This window comes from Citrus sinensis, chromosome 5 (assembly GCF_022201045.2).
Source record: "Citrus sinensis cultivar Valencia sweet orange chromosome 5, DVS_A1.0, whole genome shotgun sequence".
Lineage (NCBI taxonomy): Eukaryota > Viridiplantae > Streptophyta > Magnoliopsida > Sapindales > Rutaceae > Citrus > Citrus sinensis.
The window spans coordinates 30,297,971-30,322,586 of NC_068560.1; the positions used below are offsets into that span (position 1 = coordinate 30,297,971).

At 35.9% G+C, this 24,616-nt stretch overlaps 6 protein-coding genes and 1 long non-coding RNA gene across 12 annotated transcripts; 3 read left to right on the forward strand and 4 right to left on the reverse strand.

The window, feature by feature from the left end:
- Positions 1-48: 48 nt before the first annotated feature.
- LOC102627533 (F-box protein At3g12350) lies at positions 49-2,236 on the reverse strand. Of its 5 annotated transcripts, none has more exons than XM_025096472.2 (3): positions 1,222-2,236; positions 590-661; positions 49-507 (listed from the first exon to the last, which is right to left on the reverse strand). In XM_025096472.2, the coding sequence occupies exons 1-3, from the start codon at positions 2,086-2,088 to the stop codon at positions 394-396; spliced, it is 1,053 nt and encodes a 350-aa protein (XP_024952240.2). In that variant the 5' UTR covers positions 2,089-2,236; the 3' UTR covers positions 49-393. The 5 variants fall into 5 exon arrangements, 4 of the variants coding, with proteins under 4 accessions (XP_024952240.2, XP_006472307.2, XP_052297765.1 ...); XR_003064500.2 differs by having other exon boundaries at positions 489-507; positions 590-737; positions 1,222-2,235; XM_006472244.4 differs by having other exon boundaries at positions 49-661.
- Positions 2,237-4,525: 2,289 nt separating this feature from the next.
- LOC102628027 (exocyst complex component EXO70I) lies at positions 4,526-7,090 on the reverse strand. The gene is made up of 2 exons (XM_006472246.4): positions 6,083-7,090; positions 4,526-5,981 (listed from the first exon to the last, which is right to left on the reverse strand). Exons 1-2 carry the CDS (start codon positions 6,866-6,868, stop codon positions 4,689-4,691), a joined length of 2,079 nt encoding a protein of 692 aa, XP_006472309.2. The 5' UTR covers positions 6,869-7,090; the 3' UTR covers positions 4,526-4,688.
- Positions 7,091-8,146: 1,056 nt separating this feature from the next.
- LOC102612555 (NADH dehydrogenase [ubiquinone] iron-sulfur protein 4, mitochondrial-like) lies at positions 8,147-10,036 on the forward strand. 2 transcript variants are annotated; one of them, XM_052442666.1, is made up of 5 exons: positions 8,147-8,375; positions 8,528-8,616; positions 8,734-8,863; positions 9,121-9,171; positions 9,833-10,036. In XM_052442666.1, exons 1-5 carry the CDS (start codon positions 8,211-8,213, stop codon positions 9,884-9,886), a joined length of 489 nt encoding a protein of 162 aa, XP_052298626.1. In that variant the 5' UTR covers positions 8,147-8,210; the 3' UTR covers positions 9,887-10,036. The 2 variants fall into 2 exon arrangements, with proteins under 2 accessions (XP_052298626.1, XP_015384090.2); XM_015528604.3 differs by having other exon boundaries at positions 8,150-8,375; positions 9,142-9,171.
- A 135-nt stretch (positions 10,037-10,171) lies between these two features.
- Positions 10,172-11,485, reverse strand: LOC102628317 (uncharacterized). The gene has a single exon (XM_006472247.4). It carries the CDS (start codon positions 11,379-11,381, stop codon positions 10,272-10,274), a length of 1,110 nt encoding a protein of 369 aa, XP_006472310.2. The 5' UTR covers positions 11,382-11,485; the 3' UTR covers positions 10,172-10,271.
- Positions 11,486-16,313: 4,828 nt separating this feature from the next.
- Positions 16,314-16,939, reverse strand: LOC127902108 (uncharacterized). The gene is made up of 2 exons (XR_008054613.1): positions 16,488-16,939; positions 16,314-16,383 (listed from the first exon to the last, which is right to left on the reverse strand). It is a non-coding gene; the product is annotated as an uncharacterized LOC127902108 (long non-coding RNA).
- Positions 16,940-18,113: 1,174 nt separating this feature from the next.
- On the forward strand, positions 18,114-20,741 carry LOC102628608 (uncharacterized). The gene is made up of 2 exons (XM_006472248.4): positions 18,114-18,938; positions 20,358-20,741. Exon 1 carries the CDS (start codon positions 18,307-18,309, stop codon positions 18,919-18,921), a length of 615 nt encoding a protein of 204 aa, XP_006472311.2. The 5' UTR covers positions 18,114-18,306; the 3' UTR covers positions 18,922-18,938; positions 20,358-20,741.
- A 702-nt stretch (positions 20,742-21,443) lies between these two features.
- Positions 21,444-24,291, forward strand: LOC102629075 (heptahelical transmembrane protein 4-like). The gene is made up of 4 exons (XM_006472250.4): positions 21,444-21,690; positions 22,109-22,362; positions 22,664-22,914; positions 23,482-24,291. The coding sequence occupies exons 2-4, from the start codon at positions 22,118-22,120 to the stop codon at positions 24,132-24,134; spliced, it is 1,149 nt and encodes a 382-aa protein (XP_006472313.2). The 5' UTR covers positions 21,444-21,690; positions 22,109-22,117; the 3' UTR covers positions 24,135-24,291.
- Positions 24,292-24,616: the final 325 nt, after the last annotated feature.

Below are 24,616 nucleotides of genomic sequence, written 5' to 3' on the forward strand. Positions count from 1 at the left end.
GAAAAACTTAAAGCATTTATATTGAGAAAATTAATAAATTACGGGCTGAAGAGAAACTGCAAGGATTTAATCATAAACAATAAATTTATGATATCCACAAGAGGACATGGTACACAGTGCTGCAATCCATAACTGGCATCCAGCAACAGATTTATTTTGTACACAGATGATTCCCAAACAAGGATATCATTCAATCATATCAAACCTCCACTGCGTCAAGAAGACAGCCATCTTCAACCATACGCTTGAGGTCTATGATAAAATTATCCCAAAAAAACCCAAATCCAAATGTCCCATCCTTGTACTGCCAAATCCTCCCCTCTCCTTGTGGAGGGTTTGCAGAGATTCCTGATGAATCTCGAACTACTAGATCATAACTTGAGTTTATGTACATTATGTGAGAGACAACCTCATCTTCTGTCCCTCTCCATGGCTGTTGGCAATGTATTGGATTTGCTGCTGCAAGCGCACGGCGATGTGCGCGACTATCATATAAATATTCTTCGTCTGGTGAAAATGGGAACTTGATTAATGTAGTATTTGACGTCCAAAACACTGGTGCAGCAGAACCAGAAGATAAGTCACTAACCCTTCTGCAGATAATGCCCCCAACATCATATGCCACAAGATAAAAATCCAAGTTAATATCATCACATATTCCCTGCAATATGATGCCGGTGAAAGAGGTCAAACGAGCTGTGATGTAGAATTGAGGCACATCACCGTCTTCCAACTAACTATAGAAGTAACAAACAATTAAAGAAAACAAGCAGTTAAAACATTGCAGCAGTCCCTCAAGAATTTTGAATTTCTAATCTCACAAATCAGTCAAGGAGAAATGGAAGTACACAGAACAAACATCTTTGTGTATGCATTTGCCAGCACTCAGTATCCAGTTCACAATAGCAAACTGAAATACACAGCTTGCTAAACCACAATCCCCAATTCAAAGCAAAAAGTTGTTCATCATTATTCAAAGCAGTTCATCAATTCAAAACAAAGACAAATGATTACGTTAAAATCAAACATTAATATGCTTATATATCACATATAATTTGTTTAGCCAGCCATCACTTCTGATTTTCAAGTAAGCAAACCATAAATCATATTTCACCACAACGACAAACAAAGCTAATCTAAACTATTGTGCAATAAATGCTACAAGCATGTACAAGCGCATCATGTATATACACAAATGCAACAGAAAGGTATTGACAACACCTTCCATAAACCCTGCAAAGGGCGGGCAGGAGTGGGCGAGAAATCTACGATCTTCACAAAATGTTCAGGCTCCCACCTCCTTCTGCCCTGCCTCTCCTTCTCTTTCTTCCTCTGTTTCCTCCATGCCCTCTCCCCGCCTGGGGATATCTTATTCGCCAATTGCGTATACATTTCCGTTACCAAACACTCCTCTGAACTCCCCTCGCCGCCATCTTCTGTTCTCGAATTCAGATTCAATAAGCTTGGACTCTTTCCCAACACAATGCTTCTATATTCTGGATAAAAACTAGCGTAATTTTCCTCAACAAGAACATGACAGCCCCCCATGAAATTAACATTCACTGAGACAAAATCCTCAACAAATCCCAGCTGACAACATTTGACAAAATCGTCCCACAAATTAATTTCCCCATTAGGTTGGAGAAAATTAACCATTTCCCCATCGGGACTCAAACTCATCCATAAAAACGGAGACTTTAAGACATTGTAAGTGCCGTCATGGGAGGGGGAAACCCTAGAGCCAGCCAGAAACGAGGGCCCCCACTCGAAGAAAATCAACGGTGGAGATGAGAAATTGACGGCCGGTTGACCTCCGCTTCTGCGCCAGAAACCAATCAGATTCTCACATTCGCTGAGGGTTTTGTAGAGGAGCTTGTACGCAATCTTGCCGTCTCCCCATTTCTTGATCTCGGTCTCTGCGCCCCACCGCCTCTCGCACATTGAGTACCAAAGCTTGTCGTCGCTGTTGCAGAGGGAACCGAATCGCTTCGATGTGCAGGCGAAGGTGGCGATTTCTTTTGGGGAGAGGAAAGACAGAACGGTGAGCTGGACGTCTTCAGGAAAATCAGAGAATGAAAATGACTCCATTATGTTTCTGAAATTCTTACTGTAGTTTTCCTGAGGAAAGTTCGTCAGTTTTGTCCAAAACTGGAAAGGAGAGATTAAGGGGGGTGTGGGATTTGGTAGATTCTTGGAGAAGAGGGAATAATTCTGTTACACTACCGTACAGAAGACGAAACTTTCTCGTTACTAGTCTTGGGTTTTGGTGTTGAGGGTATAATTGTAATTTTGGATTTGTGAAAGAGTTGTTTCCGAAAGAAAAGTAAAACTTTCAACTGTAATTTCAATTAAGCTTGCCTAACATGTGCTGCTTAGTGATTTGACCTAAGTGATTTAATTAATTGCATATTTGCATTGTTCACGGCACAGACTACCGTATTAGTAATTTTTTTTTTACAACTTATTAGTAATTTTATTAGTCAATGATGAAATAGAATCTATTTTCATACAGTATATAACGTGGAGTAGTCGAGTAGCCCATGGCAAGGACTCCTACAGAACCTTCTCTCACTTTATATAATTAGATTGAGTCATATTATGATGTGTTCCCTTGAATAATTAATATAGACTGTAATTCACGCAATGAAAATGAAAATCAGCAGCCCTTTCTTTTTAATGGGCCAAGTTGCATGAGCACAGCCCGTCGTGGTCCTTCAATCGGCCAATGGGGGTTAGTTCCACAGCCCACGGGCTTTCTCCGGCATGACTTAAGTTATGTGCGACGGCCGCCCTTCAAAATATCTTAAGTACCTTAAGTAATTAAAAAAGTGAATTAATTCATTTTTTCTATTCTAAATGTAATGTCAATTAAACACTTGAAACAAATTATTGTTTTAATAAATTTTTTACACGCACTCTATTTCATAATTTATATTTATATTTTAAATTTAATTAAAAATATTTAAAAAAATATATAAGGGTTTAGAATTTTGGAGATAGGAATTATTTAATTAAAATAAAATAGTTGAAGATTTTCATATGGATTTTATAACTAAAAATTCAAAAGAAATACTTCTTTAAGGTAAAAAAAAAAATTTGTGAGAAAATAGTTAATTTTAAAATATGAATGGGGTGTTATAAGAATTTACAGGAGTGTTAAAAGCTGCACTCTTTGAGTTTTGCTAGGCAAGGTATAAACATGAGCCCGCTAGGCCGAACATGGTAAGAAATATCACACATACTTACATGGATGTTGTATGTAGTATGTTTTCCATCGACTTCATTTTTTGACAGGAAATTATGACTTAATTTTTGTTTTTTTGGACCCATCCAATCTAATGATTTTTTTTTTTTTTTGTCTTATCCACGAGGTATCCTGGGGAGGGTCCCAACTGTGGGAGACACCTTTAAGCCCGTACCACAACCCAGACTAGAAGTCCCCGCTCGAACCGGGAGGCACAGGTTCTCCCAACAAAGGCGACTTCCCTGCGACTCGAACTGGGGAGCAAACCCAGTCAAGCCACTTAAGGGGACTCCATTGCCAGTGGAGCCAACACTTTGTTGGTTAATGATTTATTTTAAAAGTAAATAAATAATATTTAAAATGTCATTAATCTATTAGTGAATGGAAGCAAGTAATATGGCCATACTGCCAATGAATGGCACGATCAGCTGTCTCTTATTATGAAAGCAAAATATTAAAATTTGAAGTCTTAAGAGAATACCGTTTCATTTGAGGAGGGGAGGAGAGAGTTGCCATCATATAGTTATTTTCAAAAATGCAGTTCTTAAAAATAACTCAAAATTGGGTAGTAGCTTAAAAATGTTTAAATTTAAATTGAAACACAAAGAGGACATAAACATTATATCATAAAAAAATTAAGAAAGATTTTAGTTTACTTCCGTTATATTATACTAAATGCATATATGATATGTTTATATTTATTTAAAAAAATTATAATATAACTAATAGTTACCTTTAATTCATGCACACATATCATAGTGAGAATAATATAATAGAAATATTTTAGAATCTCTAAAACATCACCCACCATAAATAACACCAACCACAAATTGTCAATGGACCTTTAGTTTAGGGGTGAATCTCTACTCTTGTAGTTAAGCATGATTGTGAAAGTATGGGTTCAAGTTTTCATAAACTCAAACTCCCTCAATTAAGCATTATGTATGATTGTGTGGTGGGTTCAAGTTTTCATAAACTCAAACTCCCTCAATTAAGCATTATGTATGATTGTGTGGAGTTATTTACACGTCTTTGTTCCTTGCAAAATGCAAGTAGAGCAGAGACAAAATGCAAGTAAAGCAGAGACATCTCTCGCCTATGAGAGTTATTTGTCTGAGTATATACTTCATAGAATTTAATGTAATAATGTAAAATTTAGTTATGTAATAATGTAAGTTATAGTTAGACATCATTATCTGTGAGAGTTATTTGTCTAAGCATGTACTTCATATAATTTAATATAATAATGTAAATTCTAGTTATATATTGTAAATATATGTGTAATCTAATAATATTATATATAATCGGTATATAAAAAAAAACCAACCATAAATTATACATCACTCGTGACACCTTAGCACACTTTGCCAAGATAATAAAAAAAGAAGAAAAAAAGAAAAATCTAGATTGAAACTTTCACGCGTCACTATGACTTGATCCGGCATCAAAAGTCCTTGGTCTCACCCTCCCCCTCAACAGACGCCAAGATCCCACCACCACTTTTCGGATCCTTGGAATCACGGCGCTTCAACTTTCTATCAGCACCGTCAAATATTTGACCAAGGAGTCCTTCGATTGACTCGGGACTAACGTACGATTTGGCTTGGACCAAAGTCGAATTCGAGTTCAAGAACTCAGTATAAGCCGGAATTAGAAACTTTACAGTGGCTTCTCTAATCTGCTCCCTCAAATCAACGTCAGGAATGTTATAAAGCCCTCTATGCCTCAGTGAAATCTCATCAAAACCCTTGAGAAAAGCCTCCATTTTACCTCTTATAACAGCTACTCCAGCGTCGTTAGCCTCTTCTTCCATGTCCAGCAATCCAACAAGAGGTCCCCAAGCTTGCATTTGATACATGTAAGCTGATTCCTCAGCCACAACTTTGTACTTCTCTTTCATGTCTTGTTCTCCGATTAGCTTCCCCAGTTCCGTGTTTCTAGTTCTCATATAAATGTACCAGTAAGTGTTCATAGAAAACACATGGGGCATGACCCTGTCTTTGTAATATGACCTTTTCGATTCAATGTTTCTCTGAAGAGCTTCCATGACATTGGAAATTGCTTCTTGGAGTAAATTCTCATGGGTTTCAGGTTTGGACAGGATACCAGCTTTCCATATTTGTTCTGTTCGAAGAACTTTGGCCATGGATACACTGTAAGTCTCAGTAGCGAGGTACTTGAGATAATTAATTGCGTATCTTACAAGTTTCGGAACCGAGCCATCTTTCGGAGGTGGAAACCCGTCCGCATTGCCCTCTATTTGAAGACCAAATTCCCAAAACACTCCGCTTGAAGCATGGACGAGTAATTTTTCTAATTCTCTGAATCTTTTACAAATGTCAGCTCCAGCTTCACCTTCAAAAATCTCTGTGAATTGGATTTTAAGCTTCTCCAAGGAATCGAACATGTCTAAGAGCTTGAACAACTTCTGGGGCTCTTTGCTACTCCTTGCTACGCCTTCGCCAAATCGGAAAAATACTGCCATGAGTTTGTCCGCAATCTTTACAAAGCACTCTCGCCAAATGACTCCATCCATTATTCCTCCCAAAACTTGGATGCTAAGTCTCTTTTCTGATACTATAACTGTTTTAACTGCAAGTTCGAAGTGTTTTATCCAGAGAGTTATTGCTGTCTCCAAGCTCTCCCACTCCATCTCATCTATTTGCTCCGGAGTGTATGTTTTCAAATAATCTGGATTTAGCTGCATTAGTGCTTTTGCTGCCCTTCTGTATCTCACCTAAAAATCAAAACACACACAGATACACACATGACAAAAATTGAACACTCAACTGATGATAATTCAAACTTGATTAACAAAATTCCAAGCTATAAACTTACCTTTACAAAAATATCGATGCATATATCTAGACAATCATTGGCAGCCAGGGTTTCTGAAATTCGGCTAAGAACTTGAACCTCCAATTCTGAGGCCAGGTCAGAAGGCACCATCTGATCAGCTTCTTTATCTTCACTCAACTCGTTTATATTTTGATGCCTAGCTTGCAGTAATATACCCTCAAACTCATCCTGTAAATTTAGCAAAGCCTGATCAAGCAGCCCTTCAAACCTCATGGCATCAACCTCAGTTTCATAGAGGGCCTTAAGAGTAACTAAAGTCTCTCTCAATCTATGCGTTCGAAACTGATCAGTGGCTTTAGTCCTGCTCAAGAACTCCACTACCTCTTGAAGCTTATGAATCACTGGCTCCCCATCTTGGTTGATGGTGTTTAAAGTCGCGTTAAGCTGATCGACACAATCGACGTATTTGAGCAGTAGTTTGAGTCTTTTTTGGGAGTCTCTGAGAGAGGATGCTCTGGAGGAGAGTTGAAGAAGCCTGTGTTGAAGAGACTCAGCGAGCTTGAAGCTATCGACGAGTGCAAGAGCAGGGGAGACTGCTCGGTTAATTCTGGTTTCGAGTGCTTTGGTGGTCATAGCCAAGGAGTGTAAAGGCGCTATACTTCTTGATGCTGCGGAAATTGTCTCTTCGATTGTGTCAAAATTTTTGTCAATCTTTCCAAGTTTATCTTCCATTTTTGCTGATGCTTTCAGGATTTTTTTCAAGTCTGCGCAGGCTGACTCCAGCTTCATCAGCGTTGAATCCTCCTCGGCGACGGCGAGAGCCATGATTGAACTTGATTGATACTGAATGTATGTTTTTATTCTGTGGGAATTGAATGAATCATGTCTACTAAGGAATACAATTACTTCTCTTGTCCATTGACAAGAACAATGGCTTACGTGTAAAAGACGATGGAAGACTCGATCATCTCGATACAGAACTGGACACAAATGGCATTAACCTGTGCAAAACAGACAAATGAGTAAAAGAAAAACCAGGAATATGGAGCCGATAATATTTATATCGAATAATCGAAAATATTTCGCACGTACAGCCGGTATTGATTCTTCAAATTAAAGAAGCTGGAGTCGCTCCAAAACAAGCCAGTTGGCGTAAGACATTTGCTGCTTGCAGGTTATTTAGCCAATCATCATCCTCCGTATGCACCTTGTTGCATTAACCATTAGTATAAAATTAAGCGAATATTTTTATAAGATAAACAAATTTCAAGTTAAGTCACGTAAATTTATTTTTTGCTTCTAGTAAACTTGAAATTGTAGCATATATCAAGGGGAAAAAAATATTATAATTGTAGCAATTTTGTGTCTGCAAATAATTGATTTTTTATTTTTTTTATAATGTAAATTTTTATGGTGTCAATGCTCAAAGTTGACAAAAGATGTATTATTTTAAAAGTAAAAATTAACTTCTTAATTATTATGCTAATGCTACCTGCAAGCAAAAGCCGTGGCACAATTCCTTGTAAGTGCTTGTTCCTTGCAAGTGCTTGTTTAATATGACCTATTTAAAGATTATAAGAACTTATTTAATCTCATAAATTCTTTTTAATATTTTTGTTGTTATTTTTTTTAAAGCATAACTTTCAAAGATTAAATAAATTATTCTTTATTTACTAGCAAAAACTCAAATTTTGAATTTTTAAGAATAGATGTTAAAAAACCTTTTGACAATATTAAGATATTAAAAATATCATTTACTTATTTGACAATTTTATTTCATTTTTTTGTAACATAACTTTAAAAATTTGTCGATTAAAATATTTTATAATTTTTAATAAAAACTTTATCTAACAATCAAATAAATAAAATATTTTTTTTAATAAAAACTTTATTTATAAAAATATAATAACAAATAAGTCATATTTAAAAGTTTGTAAGACTCCATTAATTAAGCTTGCTCTTGGTAGACCATTTTAGGAAATTTAACTTGGGCAAGCAAGATTGACAAATGAGATATCCTGCCACGTCGTGAGGTTAACAGGTCTTTAAACCAGAAACGAAACCTATAAAAGCGCGAAACTTCTAGTGGATTCACTTAGCTTATTACCTGGCGAGGCTTTGACAGTTTACAGCAATTAACTAATTGATCACCGAAAAAAGGAAAGAAATGGCCAGCTTTCTACGACGAGCACGAGTTCGAGAATCATCAGCTTTACTTAGTTCAAGAAGGAGGAGATGGTTCTCTTCAAACGCAGAGGATTCCTTGGTCGAGCACAAGCCCGGTGAAGTCGGAATGCTCTCTGGAATCCCAGAACAACATCTTCGACGACGGGTACTTGTCCTTTTTATTTACGGCGGTTTCGATTCGATCGTTAGCCTTGAAATCGTTGCAACTTTTCATCTTAACTTGTTAATGAATATTAATTAATCGGTTCTAATTCGATTGCTCTGCAACTTTGAACTTTCGCTTTTATCAACTGCCAGGTTATCATTTACTCACCCGCGCGGACTGCAAGTCAACAAGGATCCGGGAAAGTTGGCAAATGGTTTATTAATTTTCTGTCAACTCAGAAGTACGTTTGTCAAGATCATCTTAAGCATTTTCCTATTTTGTGTAAACTCTTAATTGGTTAAGCTTGTTAATATGATAACTTGATGACCGGAAACTATAATTTCCTTTTCATTGGCAGATGGGAAAATCCTTTGATGGGATGGACATCCACAGGGGATCCGTATGCCAATGTTGGTGAGGCAGGTCTCTGTTTTGATAGTGAAGCGGCTGCTAGGGCATTTGCTGAAAAACACGGCTGGGAGTATACGGTAAATTTTAGTTCTGCAAAACATGTCAGGATGTCAGTTAGTTGAGTTGGTAAAACTTTTTCAAGTGAAGAAAAGAAGTCTGGGATCAAACTGGGTAGGCCTTAAACTATAACTAGAAAATCGTTGCAGTTGTGTATAACAAATGTAAATTGTTGATCAAACATTTTTTTGATCCTAATAATCAGAGGGATCAAGTTGCAGACTCGCAGTATGTTTCGTCTTCATTGTGTTATTACTGTTTTGCATCTTTTTGACAGTTAACTTCAACTCTTGTGCAGGTGAGGAAGTTTCATGCACCTCTTCTAAAGGTCTGGATCTGTTCTTTGCTCTTGTCACCAACAACTTTGCTGATTCGTCTTAGAAACTACTGTGACTCAGTCAGCGTAAAGCATGAATTGTCAATGAAAAAAACCAGTAAAGTCATTAAAAATAAACCGTAGATTAAGCAAATTAAAACTTTTTGACCGTTCCTTGTGTCAGTGGTTTCCTTTTTTCTTTTTCTTTTTTCAGTTGAAAGATAACATTCAATAGGTTCTTAAGACGCTATGATGTTATGATATTTATGAATCTGTTTGGCTACACTTTCAACTTACATTTGACAGCGCTTTTGGCCATTTATTATTAGCTTGCTGCCAACAGCAACTGTGGCTTAAAGTCACCTCTATAAATGTATAATATCAGTAAGAGCTTGAGGGTCTGTTTGGCAGCTGTGGTTCTACAACTTAAAGTTGTTTGATAAGTACTTAAATCAAAGAGGTTTAATTAAAACACTCATATTATCTTTACTATTTTTATTAAAATAATATTTAAGAAATATACTTATTCCCTAGACAGTTTCCTCTACACTAATAAAGCTTCCAGGCCAATCATTTATTGACTTCTAAGCCGCAAGTAGTCTCTTGTTTTATCTGCTTGCTTCGTCGTGTAAACTTTCGTTTTATGCAATCAAACAATTGACTTATGTTTCAGCCCAAGTCGTATGGTGACAACTTCAAGTGGAAGGGCCCCCGGAAGGATGATTAAACTGCGTGATCGTGATTTGTACGAAGGCAAGCTTGTTTACGAGATACAAGTAGACATATCCTGTAACCCTGTTGTAATTTAACATTGTATTAATTATCCAGCTGTAATTTACCAGTGTAGAAATTATCCAATCGCATTTATTCTTTTTAACCTCTGTTCCTACCTAAAGCTCGGAAAATCCAATATACCAAATCAGCTTTGCCTAAATTGTCAGCCAAAAAAGCCCCCCAATTTAAAGAAGAAAAACAGATTATATTACACATTGCTATGCTCGCTAGACAGAAGTTGACAAAAACTATATACACTTATGTTTTATGTATACATGAAAGATAAGCTAAGGTGCAATTTGTAGCAACTAAACTAGTTGTGTGTACAAATTCGAAACTCAAACATGGCAACAGGACTGAGAAGCCTGAGGATGGAACCTCCATGCGAAGAGGTAGTCCTTGATCTCACAGGACAGTCTGATTACATCACAGAAAGCATCTACCGAGTTCTTCTTGCCATCACTTCCCCATTCTATTCTAACCCAGCATGAAAACCCGTTTGACGAATTATTGGGCATTCCTGCCGAATCAGAAAAATTAAGCATCACCTCCCCACAGATTCTCTTACATGAGCTATTATTGATCACCATTAGATCAAGCCACGAACATTCTGGCTGACCCACCATTTCCTTGAAAGCAGAATTCGCCATCCTCACTCTGTTATGTGAATCTGATATGACGGCGGGCAGGGCCTCCGACTCCACCTCCTCTTCGACTTCCTCTGGTTTTTTAGTAACCACTTGCGCTTCAGGAGTTAATCTTGAGTCTTCATTGATGCAACCGACGCTTATGCTTGAGCCAACTGGCCGGACCGGCCGCGGTGAGATAACATTGTTGGTGGGACTGGGAGGTCCCTGGAGTTGCAGTAATAGATCTTTCTCTTCCGGGATTTCAGCCACCTTGTTCAAATCAATGACGTTTACCTCTCCGAATGATTCCACACAATTGCTGAGTTCAAGTGGTGTTGTCTGCTCGGAAACAACAGGAGTGCACGGAAGAAGCGGAAGTGTCACCAAATTTGTTGTTATGGTGGTGGCGGTGCTGGCAGGATTATCCAAGCTGCAGCTGGCGGGAACGGTAGCCAGGTGGTTTGGAAGAGTAAACTGAGCAACTCCATGAGCATGCGGATGAGCAAAACCCTGTAAAGATGGATTCTTGGCAGGGGATGATGTTGCATGACAAGGAGAAGAAAGGCCAAATAAATGGGTTCTTGATCTTTTGATGGTGGGTGGTGAAATAGCTGCTCTACCTCTCTTCCTGGTTCTTGTTGGCCTAGCCTGAAGTTGCGGCCATAAATTCCGAAGATAAGGAGACTGTCTGATCTTCGCGCTCTCACTCATGGGACTCACAGGAGCCTCAGGCTTTGGAGCTATGGGCCTGTACCTAGACATAATCTCAGCTGTTTTAGCCGTGGTAGCGGCGGAGAAAGGACTCATGGTCCTGATCATGGCTGCTGCCCTTGTTTTCAAAATGTAAAACAAATGGATGCTAGAGCCTAGCTAGAGTGCGAGAAGCGCTAACAGTGAGGGGGAATAAGTACAGAAGGGAATGAGGTTTTGGGAAAGATGAATGTAATTGGGCGGTTTTTATTTGTGAGGAATAGCCAATGAGGGATCGGCAACATGAAGGATGGAAGCATGATGGGGTGACACTTGGAGGCGTACGGTGGGTACGTGTTTGAGCGGTTTTACATTCAGAGACATGTGGGATTTGAGTATGATTCGTGGGTCCATGCACGCTACAACGCATATCAATATCACCAAACTTATAAACAATGGTCTCTAGTTTTTTGACAAATGAGCCCCACTCCCCCTGCCCCCAGCTGCTTTGCCTTGGCCTTTATCACACCAATCAAAAAGACTCTCAGTTATAACGCGTGTGCATTAGGCCGCCATGCGTGGATACACCTATCCGGATTGGTTTGGTCATTTTCCGTTTCTTCTTCGGTTTTAGGTTTTTTACGAAAGCGCCCTTTACTGGGTCGGTTATTTTTGGCGTCTTCTCGCGTGTCAGCTGCTCATCTTCCATTGCATGCAAGATGCAACGGGATGAGTTAGATTCTGATTGGAAGATGAGTCTTCGGAGGTTAAACTTACATGAAACCAAATCGCTACACGTGGCCCTGGCCTGGGGTTGAGTCGTTGAGATGCTTTGTATTGGTGGTAAAGCGTGCCTCCTTTTCCCTATCAGCGCCGCAGCGGTGCGTTTGCTGTTCACCACCACGTCACTAGATTACGTTTCCTTCGGGAGACTTCTCGTCCTGATTCTAATTGTCGATTTTGTGATTTGTTTTTTTCTTAATCGTGGAGAATGAACGGATGCTCTTTATGTTGAAATGAGTAATGATATAGTTATAAATTATTATATAAATTTATTTTGTATAAATTAATGTCACATTAATTTATTAGTTGAATTAAATATTTCTTGACCTATATAATTTATTTTTATTATTTTATATTTTCATTCAACTAATGAATTAATACCACATCAGTTTGTATAAGATAAATTTATACAAGAGTTTGTGACAGTATCATCACTCATTTGAAATTGATTGAATATCATTAATAAGATTTTAAAGAAAGAAAATATAAATAACCACTAACCGCCTTTAGAGACCAAGGTTCTATTAGGATTATTTTTGGGAGAATTTAAAATAATTTTAAAAAATTAAAAATTTAATTTGGTGTCTAGTTAATTTTTTAAAATTATTTTTTAAAAATTTATATCATTTTACGGTTTAAAAATTAGAGAATGAGTAGTTTTTTTAAAATTATTATCGTTAATTGTGTTGAAAAAATAATCAACAATAAAAAGAATTAGTTAAACATTTGATTTTAAAAAAAAGTGCAATGAGTTCTAAAAGCAGTCATATGTATTTGATAAAATATTAAATTATTGTAAAATGTTAAATAAAATTAATTTACTCATTTATAAACATGTTTATAATTTTTTTATTGTGCATATGAATAACTAATAACTAAAAAAATATATTTTATATTATGAAGTTTATTTATTTTTTATTATCTCAATATCATTGGTAATGATAATAATCTCTTTAAAGTTAATAATTTTATTTCCTAATTAATAAGGATTTTAGATTGTTATAATATATATGAGGATATATATGAAATTGTATTAAGTATAAAGTTTGACTATCAAAATCAAATTTAAAAAACTATTCATGCTCTATTTTTTAAAATTTACAGTAGAATGATATGATTTTTCCAAAAGTAATTTTTTAAAAAATTACTAAAATGATAATTATTCTAAAAACAACAACATTACCGAACTTGCTCTAATTTAATAGTTTTTAAATAATTTTATTTAATTAGCCATCTTATTCAAAATATGAAAGAAATAAGAACTTTAAAATTTAATTTAAAATTTGTCTACCATTTTGACTTTTAAGAAGATAATTAAAGGAATATTTCATCATTAACTTTTCATGAGATGCACAAAGTCATCATTCTCTTTGGTTTGCAAAACCAAAAAACTATTGCGAGGGTCTACAAGAAGATCAAAAAATACGAAACTTTATTAAGAATTATGCACAAAAACATATCTTCCGGTGTTGAAGGAATTGCAGAATCAAGCCGACACAATAAGCAGTGTAATGCGAAGTGTTTTGATATCTATGTACGTTCAATCACAGAGATACTTGCCAATTGATACAATCTCAATTTGTCGATGGGTCAAATAATTTAATCGATTCCTAGTAGAGTTTGGCTCATACCTTGACACTAATACCTCATTTTAAAATAAAACTTTAATTTTCATGATAGTAGGCCACATTTAAATGTTAATAAATTACTTTTAATGACAGGGAGTTGGCTTACAGCCTAAGTGATGTTCGGTTGGAAGCAGAGGAGGGAGGAAAGGTAATTAAAATACATTCCCATTTCCGTTGTTGGATCAATAAGAAAACAATGGTGAAGGTGCTTAAACCTTCATTCATTAAGTGTAAGATAATTCAAGATAATTCAATATTGGCATGACTCAAAAGTGTTGTTTACTTTCAAATATAAAAGTGTTTAATTATAATATCACCCGATGAGCTCGGAGTCGAACTACAGAGAATTTAAAATTTAGTAGTCAATTATTAAACAAAAAAAAATTAATTGTAGGAAAAGAAATTAATTAGAATCAATCTAAAAATATGCTAAGATTATAAGATCCACTCTCAGATTTCAAACTATGGTTATAATAGTCTCTCATATTTGAATTTTGCATTTATTTTGCCAATTAATTATTATGTCATTTAATTATTAACTAACTATTAGTATGGATAAATACGAGACCAAATACCTAATGTGCCACAACTATATCGACGTCTCGACATTATGTCAAATACCATATAATTATGAAGAGATCATGATCTATAAATTAACATGGCATAAAAAAACTAGTAAGGAAGAAAAATATAACAAATAAAACAAACTTTAATACTCACTTGAGAGAGTAATTAATTAATAATTTAAATTTTTGAGCTTCACCTTTCACCTCAACTTATAAAATTAGTCACTCATATTGATAAATAAAATACTCATTTTATTTAACAACTTTCTAAAATATATTACAAGAGAACTAACTAACAAAGAAGAAATTTCTTTATAGTTACAGTCTCAGCTCCTCCTTTTCTCTGCACTCATTCCCTTCGCTGCTCCTTACTTTTTATAGACAACTAACATCTTCCATTTATTTTTTTATTGCTTATCTTCTTACATTGAATCGAGTGATAGTTAAGTGGGAAGGTAGCTACTTGACTATCACAATAGTCGAGGCTCACTTTCTTTTTTATTTATTACATCTTCTCAATAATGCATTCCAAATGACTTCAACAATTCTTCTTTAGTTCTCGCTTTTAGTTTCAATTCCATCTTTATTCCTGAAATTTTTATAATATAAAAATTAACATATTACAAATTAACGTAAAAGTTTATTAGGAGAGTATTAAGATAATTCAGGAATAATAAGTACATTAATCAACATTGTAAGTGAAAAAATTAATAATTTTATCTTTATTAAATGTACACTTTTTAATGACAGTCAAATGTAACACAGATAAACAACTGTCCTTGATTTCTCTCGAGATTCTGGAAATCACTCTTAATTCTCGTAATTCTTTATTGATTAAACTTGAATGTGTGCCTACAAAAGGCACTCCAGTGTTCAAAAGACCATTTCTTGATCTTTTATCTCTTATTTCTAAACATTGCTTGGTTGATTTTTATTTGTTTTCTCTAGACTTTTTGAGTGAATCATCTATCGGACATTAATCTCAAATATGGAGTTAGTTATAACTGACAACCAATATTGATTATGGAGTTAGTTATAACTGACATCCAATATTGATTTATAATCTAGAATCAATATGAACTGAGTGTATATTGATCTTTAATTCGGGATCAATATAAAATACACATGTTATTTGAATTAATCAATTTTTAAGGGACACCTGGTGGGGGCCAAGTGGCAATATTTTCTGGCACTTGCTGTTGGAATTCAATTTTCAAGAAATTTTAAATTCCATCAAAGTAAGGTTTTGATTCGGAATCTAAAGTCCTCCCTAAAAATCAAAAATTTCAAATTTATCCTTTTTAGAATTTTAAATTAATTAGTTTATTTTAATTAAATATTGTTATCTATAAATTTTTTTAAAAAAATTAGGATATATTCTATATTTATCCATTTGAAAAAAATAAAAATATAAAGATTGATGGATAGCCGGTCGTTGCCACTAGACCGTCGCACTGCCGCCTCCGATTGCACGTGGAAATCGCTACCGATACTATTTGATTCATTCTCGGCTGATCTACGTAGTTATGCTGTTGGTGACACCAAAAAATAGTGATTTTTTGTTCAAATTTCGATAAAAAATTTTGGATTCATCTAAATATTGTTATCTCCTCCAATACTATCGTGACTGCCTTGTCACTTTGTCCTTTGACTCCTTGTTCGATCTCATTAGGGATGGGGCAAATCGAATATTGGTTCGAGTTGTTTAGGTTTCGGTTTGGGTTACAATCCATTTAAGTTGGCGAATTCCACTCAATCGGATTTGAAACATAAATCCATTTAAGTTGGCGAATTCCACTCAATCGGATTTGAAACTTAAACCCAAACGAAACTGAACCGAGCTAATTCAATTTGATTGGTTCAAATTTGAGCTTCCGATCGGATCGGATTGAAAATTCAGATCTTTCTTTGAGTTGGTGTTACAATTCGAGTTATAACCTAAAATTCCATGTTCATCTTCAAATGAATCAAATCCCAGCCACCTAAAATTCCAAATTCAGTTTCATATGAATTAAATGCCAGCCTTGATCAATTGCAAAGTTTGTTGCTTGTCGATGGAAGAAGAAATTAGAAAAGTGAATAAATAAGAGAAACTTATGACAGTTGTTATTTTTTGACTTTTTATTGATGATGGCGAACACTTTCCCAACCAACCTACAGTATTTAAATAACCATCACCCAAGTTATATTGAACAATCATCTATAAACAATCATCAATAATAGGATCCAAAGTCCCAAATTACAGACAATAATCTTACCTTGTGCTGCTGATGATGGCGAACGAAGATAAAGGCAGAGACGAGCGACAGAAGAGAAAATCGTTTCAAGAATTAAGGTGGCAGAGACGATAGTAGCAGCTTCGGTAAGGAGGTGAAAGTGGTGGCGTCGTGGCGTCGATGTTTTTTAACTTAGGGTTAGCGATTAGGGTGTGTGTGTTATGCGGTATGGGGAAGGAGATTAGGGATTTTTTTTTTTAATTTTTTGCCTTTTATACCTCTTTTGTTTCTATTTTTTTATTTTAACAGTAAACTCGTTCGGGTTTTTAATTCAGTTGGGGTTGAATCTGAACTGAAATAAAAAATGATCGGGTTTCAAATTTTAACCATTTGGATTCTAAGAGCTAATCCGAACTGAACCGAACAGATTCGGATCGGAAACTTACTCCTAGATCTCATCTTCACATTCAATCAAATAGGGTTGGGCTTGTTTATCCCCCAAATGGCATTCTCATCACTATTTTCAACAAATAAAGTGAAGTTATTTAATCTCATTAGCTCAAACTGTAGGTCAAAAACCATTCATATCAATTCAAACTCAAAACCACTCATTGATAGTGCTCGGTGTGAAAGCTGGGGTTAAAGACCCTTTAAGAGATTTCTATGTCCTCCCTTAATAATTTAAGTGAAGCTAGACTTCTTTGTTATTGGTTTATGAGTGGAATATACTCTCAACAATTAATGAAGATAGAAATTTAAACTCTATTATTATACGATATATGTAATTGACCCATTAAATATCATATGTAACTGTCGATAGATCTCTGACTCTACAATACATATCACTAATTTAAAAAAAAAAGAAGAAGCTTAAGTTATTTTTTTTTTTCATGATTGCAGACTTCATATAATGAACTTTTTGCACCCACATGTAGAATATCTTTTTTTTTTTTTTTCATTTTTCAGTCTAATTCAAAATAATGGAAGAATTGCAAAGAACTTGTTATTGCATATGGGTTGCAAATTCTATTTTTATTTATTTTTGTATTCATAATTTGTTGTTACGTTTGTGAATAACAATTACCCATCATTGTCTTGCTCATTCAACTACAACTCTCATAGTTTTCAAAATTCATTAGTTTATTGTTGATGTTGTTGTGCCATTGTGATAACTTCAATAACTTGGCTTTCTTTCAAGCATTCATCTTATTTGAAAATTCAACTTTCTCCATTATTTTTTTATTATTATCTATAAGCGAAACTGTATTGATTTGACAAGAGCCTACGAGTTTTCTTTCCTTTCTCTATTATTTGCCTTCTTGCTCGCGAATCCCACCTATTTTTTATCTTTTAATTTTTTTACAAATTTAAGGAAATAATTAAAAAAAACTCAACTCTTCTCTTCAATTAATCATCATCTTCTCTACTTCTAAATTTACTAAGGTTATTCATGGAATAATTTTAATATTTTAATGGGTATTAAAGCAAAAGAAAAGGGGTGTTGACAGTACTTTTGAAAGGTGCCAATAGCTCCACTGAAGCAAGAAAACTTTGTGGGCCAGTAGCAAATGGACAGAGTGGAAAGAGTTCTACTAGTTAAGAGTCCATAGGCTGCAAGGGCAAAGGGACAAGGCAATAATATGAATTTGGCAGCTTCCTTAAGAGTGAGCAGTCAAAAGCACCTTACTTTATTTCGCTTGAAAGGAAAAGGAAAAAAGTAGTGCTGAGTGCAGAAAAAGATGAGAGAAAACAAGGCGTAGAGAAAACAACACTTGTTGGACAAGAAACAGAAACCAGCTTGCGCTGGTCAGTCGCTCAGATGTCTCTGACTTGATTTGATTCAGCAGAACGAAAGAGAAAAATGGAAGAAAATAAGAGAAAGCTTCCTTCTCTTCCTCCGAACTACGTGACTCTCGTTCAACTCCAAGAGCGATGGATGAAACAGAAAGAGCAGCAACCGCAACAGCGAAAGCAAAAGGTGAAAGAGCAGCAACAGCAACAGCGAAAGCAAAAGGGGAGCGAAGACGATCAACAACAAGAGAAATCAGGGGTAGCACTTGCAAGCACTGAGAAGCGGATAGAATTAGAGGCTGAGGGAGAGGGTTTGAAGAAAAATGCGAGTAAAAGAAAGGACTGGCGCAGGAAGAAGTGGAGGAAGGCACGTGCAGAGGATGGGGGGGCTATCGGAGGAGGAGGTGAAACCCACGCGCCGGAAGCAAGTGTTGCGACAGAGGATGTAGTTGTCGCTGATCCAACCGTCGAGATGGAAGGAAAATTTCAGGATATGTCAATCGACGGCGGAAGCAACAAGTCTGCGAGGCCACAATCAAATAAAGGGTGGAGTTTTCATCGCGGTAAGTACACTAACCACCTCCGTGATCGTGGAGGGCGAGAGGCAAAAAATGCGAGGGGGATGATGGTTTGGGTGAAGAAAGGAGACAGTGTTGGTGGGGCCGGAGCTCCAGCTGATGCCTGATCAGAACTATTCTTTTTGTGAGTATGAACGAGTTTCTCCTTTTATTATTTATTTATTTATTTTTAAGAAATAAGTACTGTGAACGAAGGAATAATTATTTGGTGTTTTGCAGTATGGACTCATGTTGCTTATTTTCTATTCAGCATTTAAACTACTGATCTAATTACACTACGTCGACATAGAAAATATGAGTCGTTCTGAGAGGACATGACAGCGGTGCGAACAGATTTTGATAATTGTTTTCAAACAATATATGATATTGTATAAGTCTGTTCACACTTTCTGGAAGTTTCTCGAGTCTTTTTAAGCCACAAATTCAGCCGGGTTGTACATGTCTTGTTCTTAACTAGTTAAATCAAGTGATGCCCTTTTAAAACTCATCAAAAGTTTTATCTAAACTGTAATTTGCAGGACAAAAGGTCCGCAAAGCAAATGCATGGATTGCAATGTCTTTCTTTCTTGTAGTCTCTACAGTTGCATTTTCTTCTGTTCTCCTATATTGATCATAAATGTTAATGTGCCTATTTAAAGGTGCGGCATAATTTTGGGCTAAGGTCACCTAATCCATGTATGTGTCTCAGTTTCTACGGTGTTCAGCCATATTTCAGCACTGTGCATGTGTACTTATGGCAAGAATAGGAATTTGTGCAATCTTTAGGACTTGATGTGTTTAAGTAAATAACCAACTAGCTAGATTGGAATATTTTAAGTTGTAAGTTCATTTGGAGGTAATAGAGGAAATCAATTGGCAATTTGGGATTGGACAATTGTTGCCAAAATGCAAAGGATGATGTGGAATGTTGGATGTTGCTGTTGAAGGTTTATTAGTTCTTTAGGTCTCTGGTGCATGTCTTTTGTTTAGAAGTTCAGATTGAAGGCAATCAACTAAATTTGTTTTTTAATAGAACTCTGTGCATTTGGCAACTGAATGGGGGAGAACTATAGGAAAGAAAATCTATTCTTGAGCTGCAACTTTGGACCTTGCAGCAGAGTGTTCTAAATTTATGTCAGAGAACTTCAGTAGTTAAGTACTTCCTTGCTATGGTGCATTCCGTAGTGAGAATTGGTGAAACCTCAGATATTAATGCTAACTTCTATAGCCGCTATCTCCTTTTGGATAGACATGAAAGAGAATTCTCTAGGTCAGCTCACAAACTTTTTTTAGGACATTACTAATGATTAATTGCATGCACCTATGAGATGCGTGGAAACTAGCTTATGGAAATAAGATACGCATGGAGAAAATGTGGTGTGATTTAGGATATAGCTTAGAAACTTATGCCTGCACACACAACTAAATGATTTCATCATCATCATTCACTTGCTCATGGCACTTCTTTTCTGCTTTCTTGCTATATGGTTTGATCAATATCCTTTAATTGGCAAATTTCTCTATTAATCTTGTCATTGAGTTGGTGAATATCTTGTGAATGCAGGTTTGCTGATGGTGGTGGAAAAAGACGGGGCAGAAGAAGAATCATGGAAGGACTGTTTATAAATATTAGATGGAAAGATAAGAAGTGGTGTTTATAAATATTAGATGGAAAGATAATTCAAATTCCTGATGGTCATTATTGTGTGCCCTTGGCCATTCTGTAGATGCAATTAGAAATTTCAGGTATTTTGGTCTTTAATACTAAACGTTGATTGTTCAGCGCACCATTTGAAAATTGAAATGCTTGTACCTATCCCCAACGGGGAAATGTTATAGTTGAAGCTCCAATCCCCAGCCTCCTCGTCTCCAATTTAAGGCATATCCGGGGAAACTGTAATAGATTTTGCATTTGCTTTATTAATGTGTGAGAAAAATTCCTGCTCTATTTGAATATTTTATTAATATTTTTATTTTTTCCTCACAGTTTAGCAACAAAACCATCTCTTGAACTGTTTCGCGTCATTTGTATGCCAGAAGGTTGCAGTTGCAGTTGCAACCATATCTATATGTTTCACTTCACCCGCCTAGTTTGAGAGCGGAGCAGCGTCGCCTGATTAAATTATATGGGACTCAAGATAACAAGTCAGTCATCTCAAAACAAACTCATTTTTCTTTTTTAAATTAATGGATCCATTATTATATCTTATCTACCTAACCAGAAAAATTTGGAGAAATTTTAAGGCTACTTTGTTTGGCATTCTCCATGGGTCAAAACTTGAGAATAAAAAATAAGATTCTTCCTCCTCTTCAAAGTGGCTCTTATGACAAATTACGATTATTTTAATATGTTTGATTTGGTTCGTAAAAGAAATTCGTTCTGGTCGATGACGACTTTCGGAGTTGAGGATATTGGTTAATTCAATCAGTCAATAAATTAATTAATTCTTATAGTATAGGACTTGAGTATTATGAAGATCTATTTAATGAAGTAACCGTTTAAAAAAAAATCTCATTTTTTCGAGAGTTTTTAACTTAATAAAATCACTTATAATCTTGAGAATAATTCACATTAACATTGTGCGATGTCGGCCGTCAGCGTAACCTTTTTAGGTGGCACCGTGCAAGACACGTGTTAAAATATTTGGGAGGTTGCGTGGTCTTAGAAAATCCGTCGTTATGTTTTACTTGTCAATCCCCAGAAATGGAGGTCTGAATCAAAACACTTTACCTCGTTTATCAACAGCAACTATTTTTATCTTCAAACGATAATGATATCGCACCTATTAACCTGAATTTTCTCCCCAAAAAAAAAAAAAAATTCCTGGATTTCTTTCTTTATTATTACAAGAGACTGGCCGATAATTTGAAATCTAATTACGGGTTTTGAAACTCAGGTGCACGCGTCTTTTCCCTTTGCCTTATTTGTTTTGTTTTAGCTTTAATTCGTTTCAATTGCATGTCCTTCCTAGTAAATGGAGTTATATATATGAATCAATTATACAGATTACAGAATGGCAATGGCCGGTGAAGTATATTAATGATAATGATAGGATTCAAAGTAAGATATTATGGTGATAAGACCTAGGATAAGAGATTAGGGATATGAATTAATTACAATTATATCAATAATAGCAGTAATGATATTTAATATAGCTCATAAATTATACCCTTATGACAAGGATGAGAATAAGAGATATTATCTCTCTGCGTATCCAAGAAGAGGGTTCTTTTTCTTGCTTGTAGTTTATCTAATTATATTTGTCTACTATTGTTTGATGAATTCCCCCCTTTTTTTTCTTTTGTGGTTTAAAGATTAAACAGATGATGAATAGTCATAGTGAAAGTTCTGTTGATCCATGGGAAACATGTGATCTCTTGGATTGCAAAGAAGGCAAGGCCAAAAAAAACTGGAAAAAAGCAAAATGGCATCTTGTTGAGTACCAAAAATTACCATTGTATTTGAGGGACAATGAGTACATTGTGGGTTACTACAGATCAGAATGGCCTTTGAAGCAGATCCTTCTTAGCATCTTCTCCATTCACAATGAGACTCTCAATGTCTGGACGTAAGGATTTTTTTCTTATTAGCTTTCAATTTTGATTATAATTTTTGCTTGCAAAATGCACTCTGTCAATCATAGTGTTGATGATGATTCATGAATTAGTTTTCTCTATGCGTCTCCTTGGCATCAAAAAGCTTTATGAACTATTTCTTTGCCTCTAGATATGTTGTAATTGTAAACATATTTTGTCATTCTTATAAGATATACCGTTGCATTATCTTTGATGCATGCCATTTTTAGGCAAAGAAGATGTAGACCAGCTTGTCATGTTCTCCATGCTCAAAACTATTCATTTTTGTTCCAGGCATTTGATAGGGTTCTTCCTTTTCCTCTTTCTTACCATTTACACGGCAATGAGGGTTCCAGCGGTTGTGCATCTAGATTCCCTCCAACGCTTCCGTGACATGCTCCCGGTTGCTGATTGGCACAAGATTCAAGAACAACTCTTGAGTTGCTTTCCTTCGATGCCTAACATACCTGATCCTCATAGATTAATGGATGTCTTAAAGATAAAGATGTCTTGGCCTTCAATGGATTTTCTCACATCACTTTCAGGTTTGGCATATATCTCTCCCTGATTTCTTGCCTAAACATTTATCTCAAGTTTATCTAACAGTTGATTGTGTTTTCTGTAATTTAAGCTACCACATCTTTAGTTACTGTTATTAATTTTTAAGCTTGTTCTTCTTGCTTATTTAAGCTTTAGGTATATTCATGTTCTTATTTATTGTGGTTCAATTGAGATTCCTCAAATGGGAAAAAAATATCACTTTTCTAAAGTTACATAAATGAAAACCAAACTGCCCACCAAACTCTCATATGAGTGGGATTCAAATCCCGAACCTGTTGTGCTATTCCAAGAGATCTTATCAATTGATCCCATTGGTACACACCTTTAGAGAGTTGTTCTTGCAAGAGTTTGCATGGTATCAACCAGGAGGTTTGCAAGTTTTAAACCTGTTTAGGTTTTTTAACTATAAACCTGCATTCTAGAAACGTATCTAAATGCTTAGAGATATGCCTTTGGAATTCAGGACCAAGTTGCTTCTCCCGTTTGATGTCTTACTGTTGTTTCTCCAGTATCAGGCCTAACGTCTTCACTTAACATTTAAATGAATGCAGCATGTCTAAAAGATGATGTGGTCAACAAGTTAGCTCCAATTACAGTTCAGGCAATCACAAGATGGCCCATTTTCACATTCTTAGGAGGAGCCATGTTCTGCTTGCTAGCCAGCAGCACATGCCACCTCCTTTGTTGTCACTCAGAGCGCCTTTCCTACATAATGCTCAGACTTGACTATGCCGGAATTGCTGCTCTCATCTCGACATCTTTCTACCCTCCTATCTACTACTCATTTATGTGCTACCCATTCCTTTGCAACCTTTATCTGGGGTTCATAACAGTGTTAGGTATTGCCACCATCGTCATCTCTCTCCTTCCAGTTTTCGAGAAGCCCAAGTTTCGGAGCTTTCGAGCTTCCCTCTTCTTTGGAATGGGCATCTCAGGGGTTGCACCAGTACTTCATAAGCTAATATTGTTTAGGGATAAACCAGAGGCCGTCCAAACCACTGGTTATGAGATATTAATGGGATTGTTCTATGGGTTTGGAGCCTTGATCTATGCCATGAGGGTTCCGGAGAGATGGAAGCCTGGCAAATTTGACATTGCTGGGCATAGTCATCAACTGTTTCATGTGTTGGTAGTGGCAGGGGCTTATACACATTATCTTGATGGGCTAGTTTACCTCAGGTGGCGGGACTTAGAAGGTTGTTAGAGATTAGCCGAGCTTCATATGGCATCTCGACCATATGTACTGATTGGAAAAAACTAGACAGATGAATCTTTGCATGTAGCTAGTCATACTGCTTTAGCTTGAATGAGATGTATTGATGATCTCCAAAGTAATAAGAAGAACACGAGGTCCTGTCGAACACTCTAGAACTTCAATTTATTATCAGTATTGGGAAAGACTGAAGAAAAATTCTGAAGGAAAAAAAAAATCTGGGAATCTAATGCACAAAACTTTGTTCTTTTGAGCATCAGTTATATTAAATGACTTGTGATCCTGATCCTGGAATGAATAATTTTAACTGCGCGAAAGGTGAAAATTTTGCTGCAACCAAATGCAAACTTTTAGTGGACCAAAAACTCAGCGTAGCCGTACGAGATGGCAGGCTGGGCGGGCAATTTCATTTAAAGCCCTCAAATCAGCCATGCAAGTTGGACGGTGAGGCATCAATCCATGACAAAAGACGA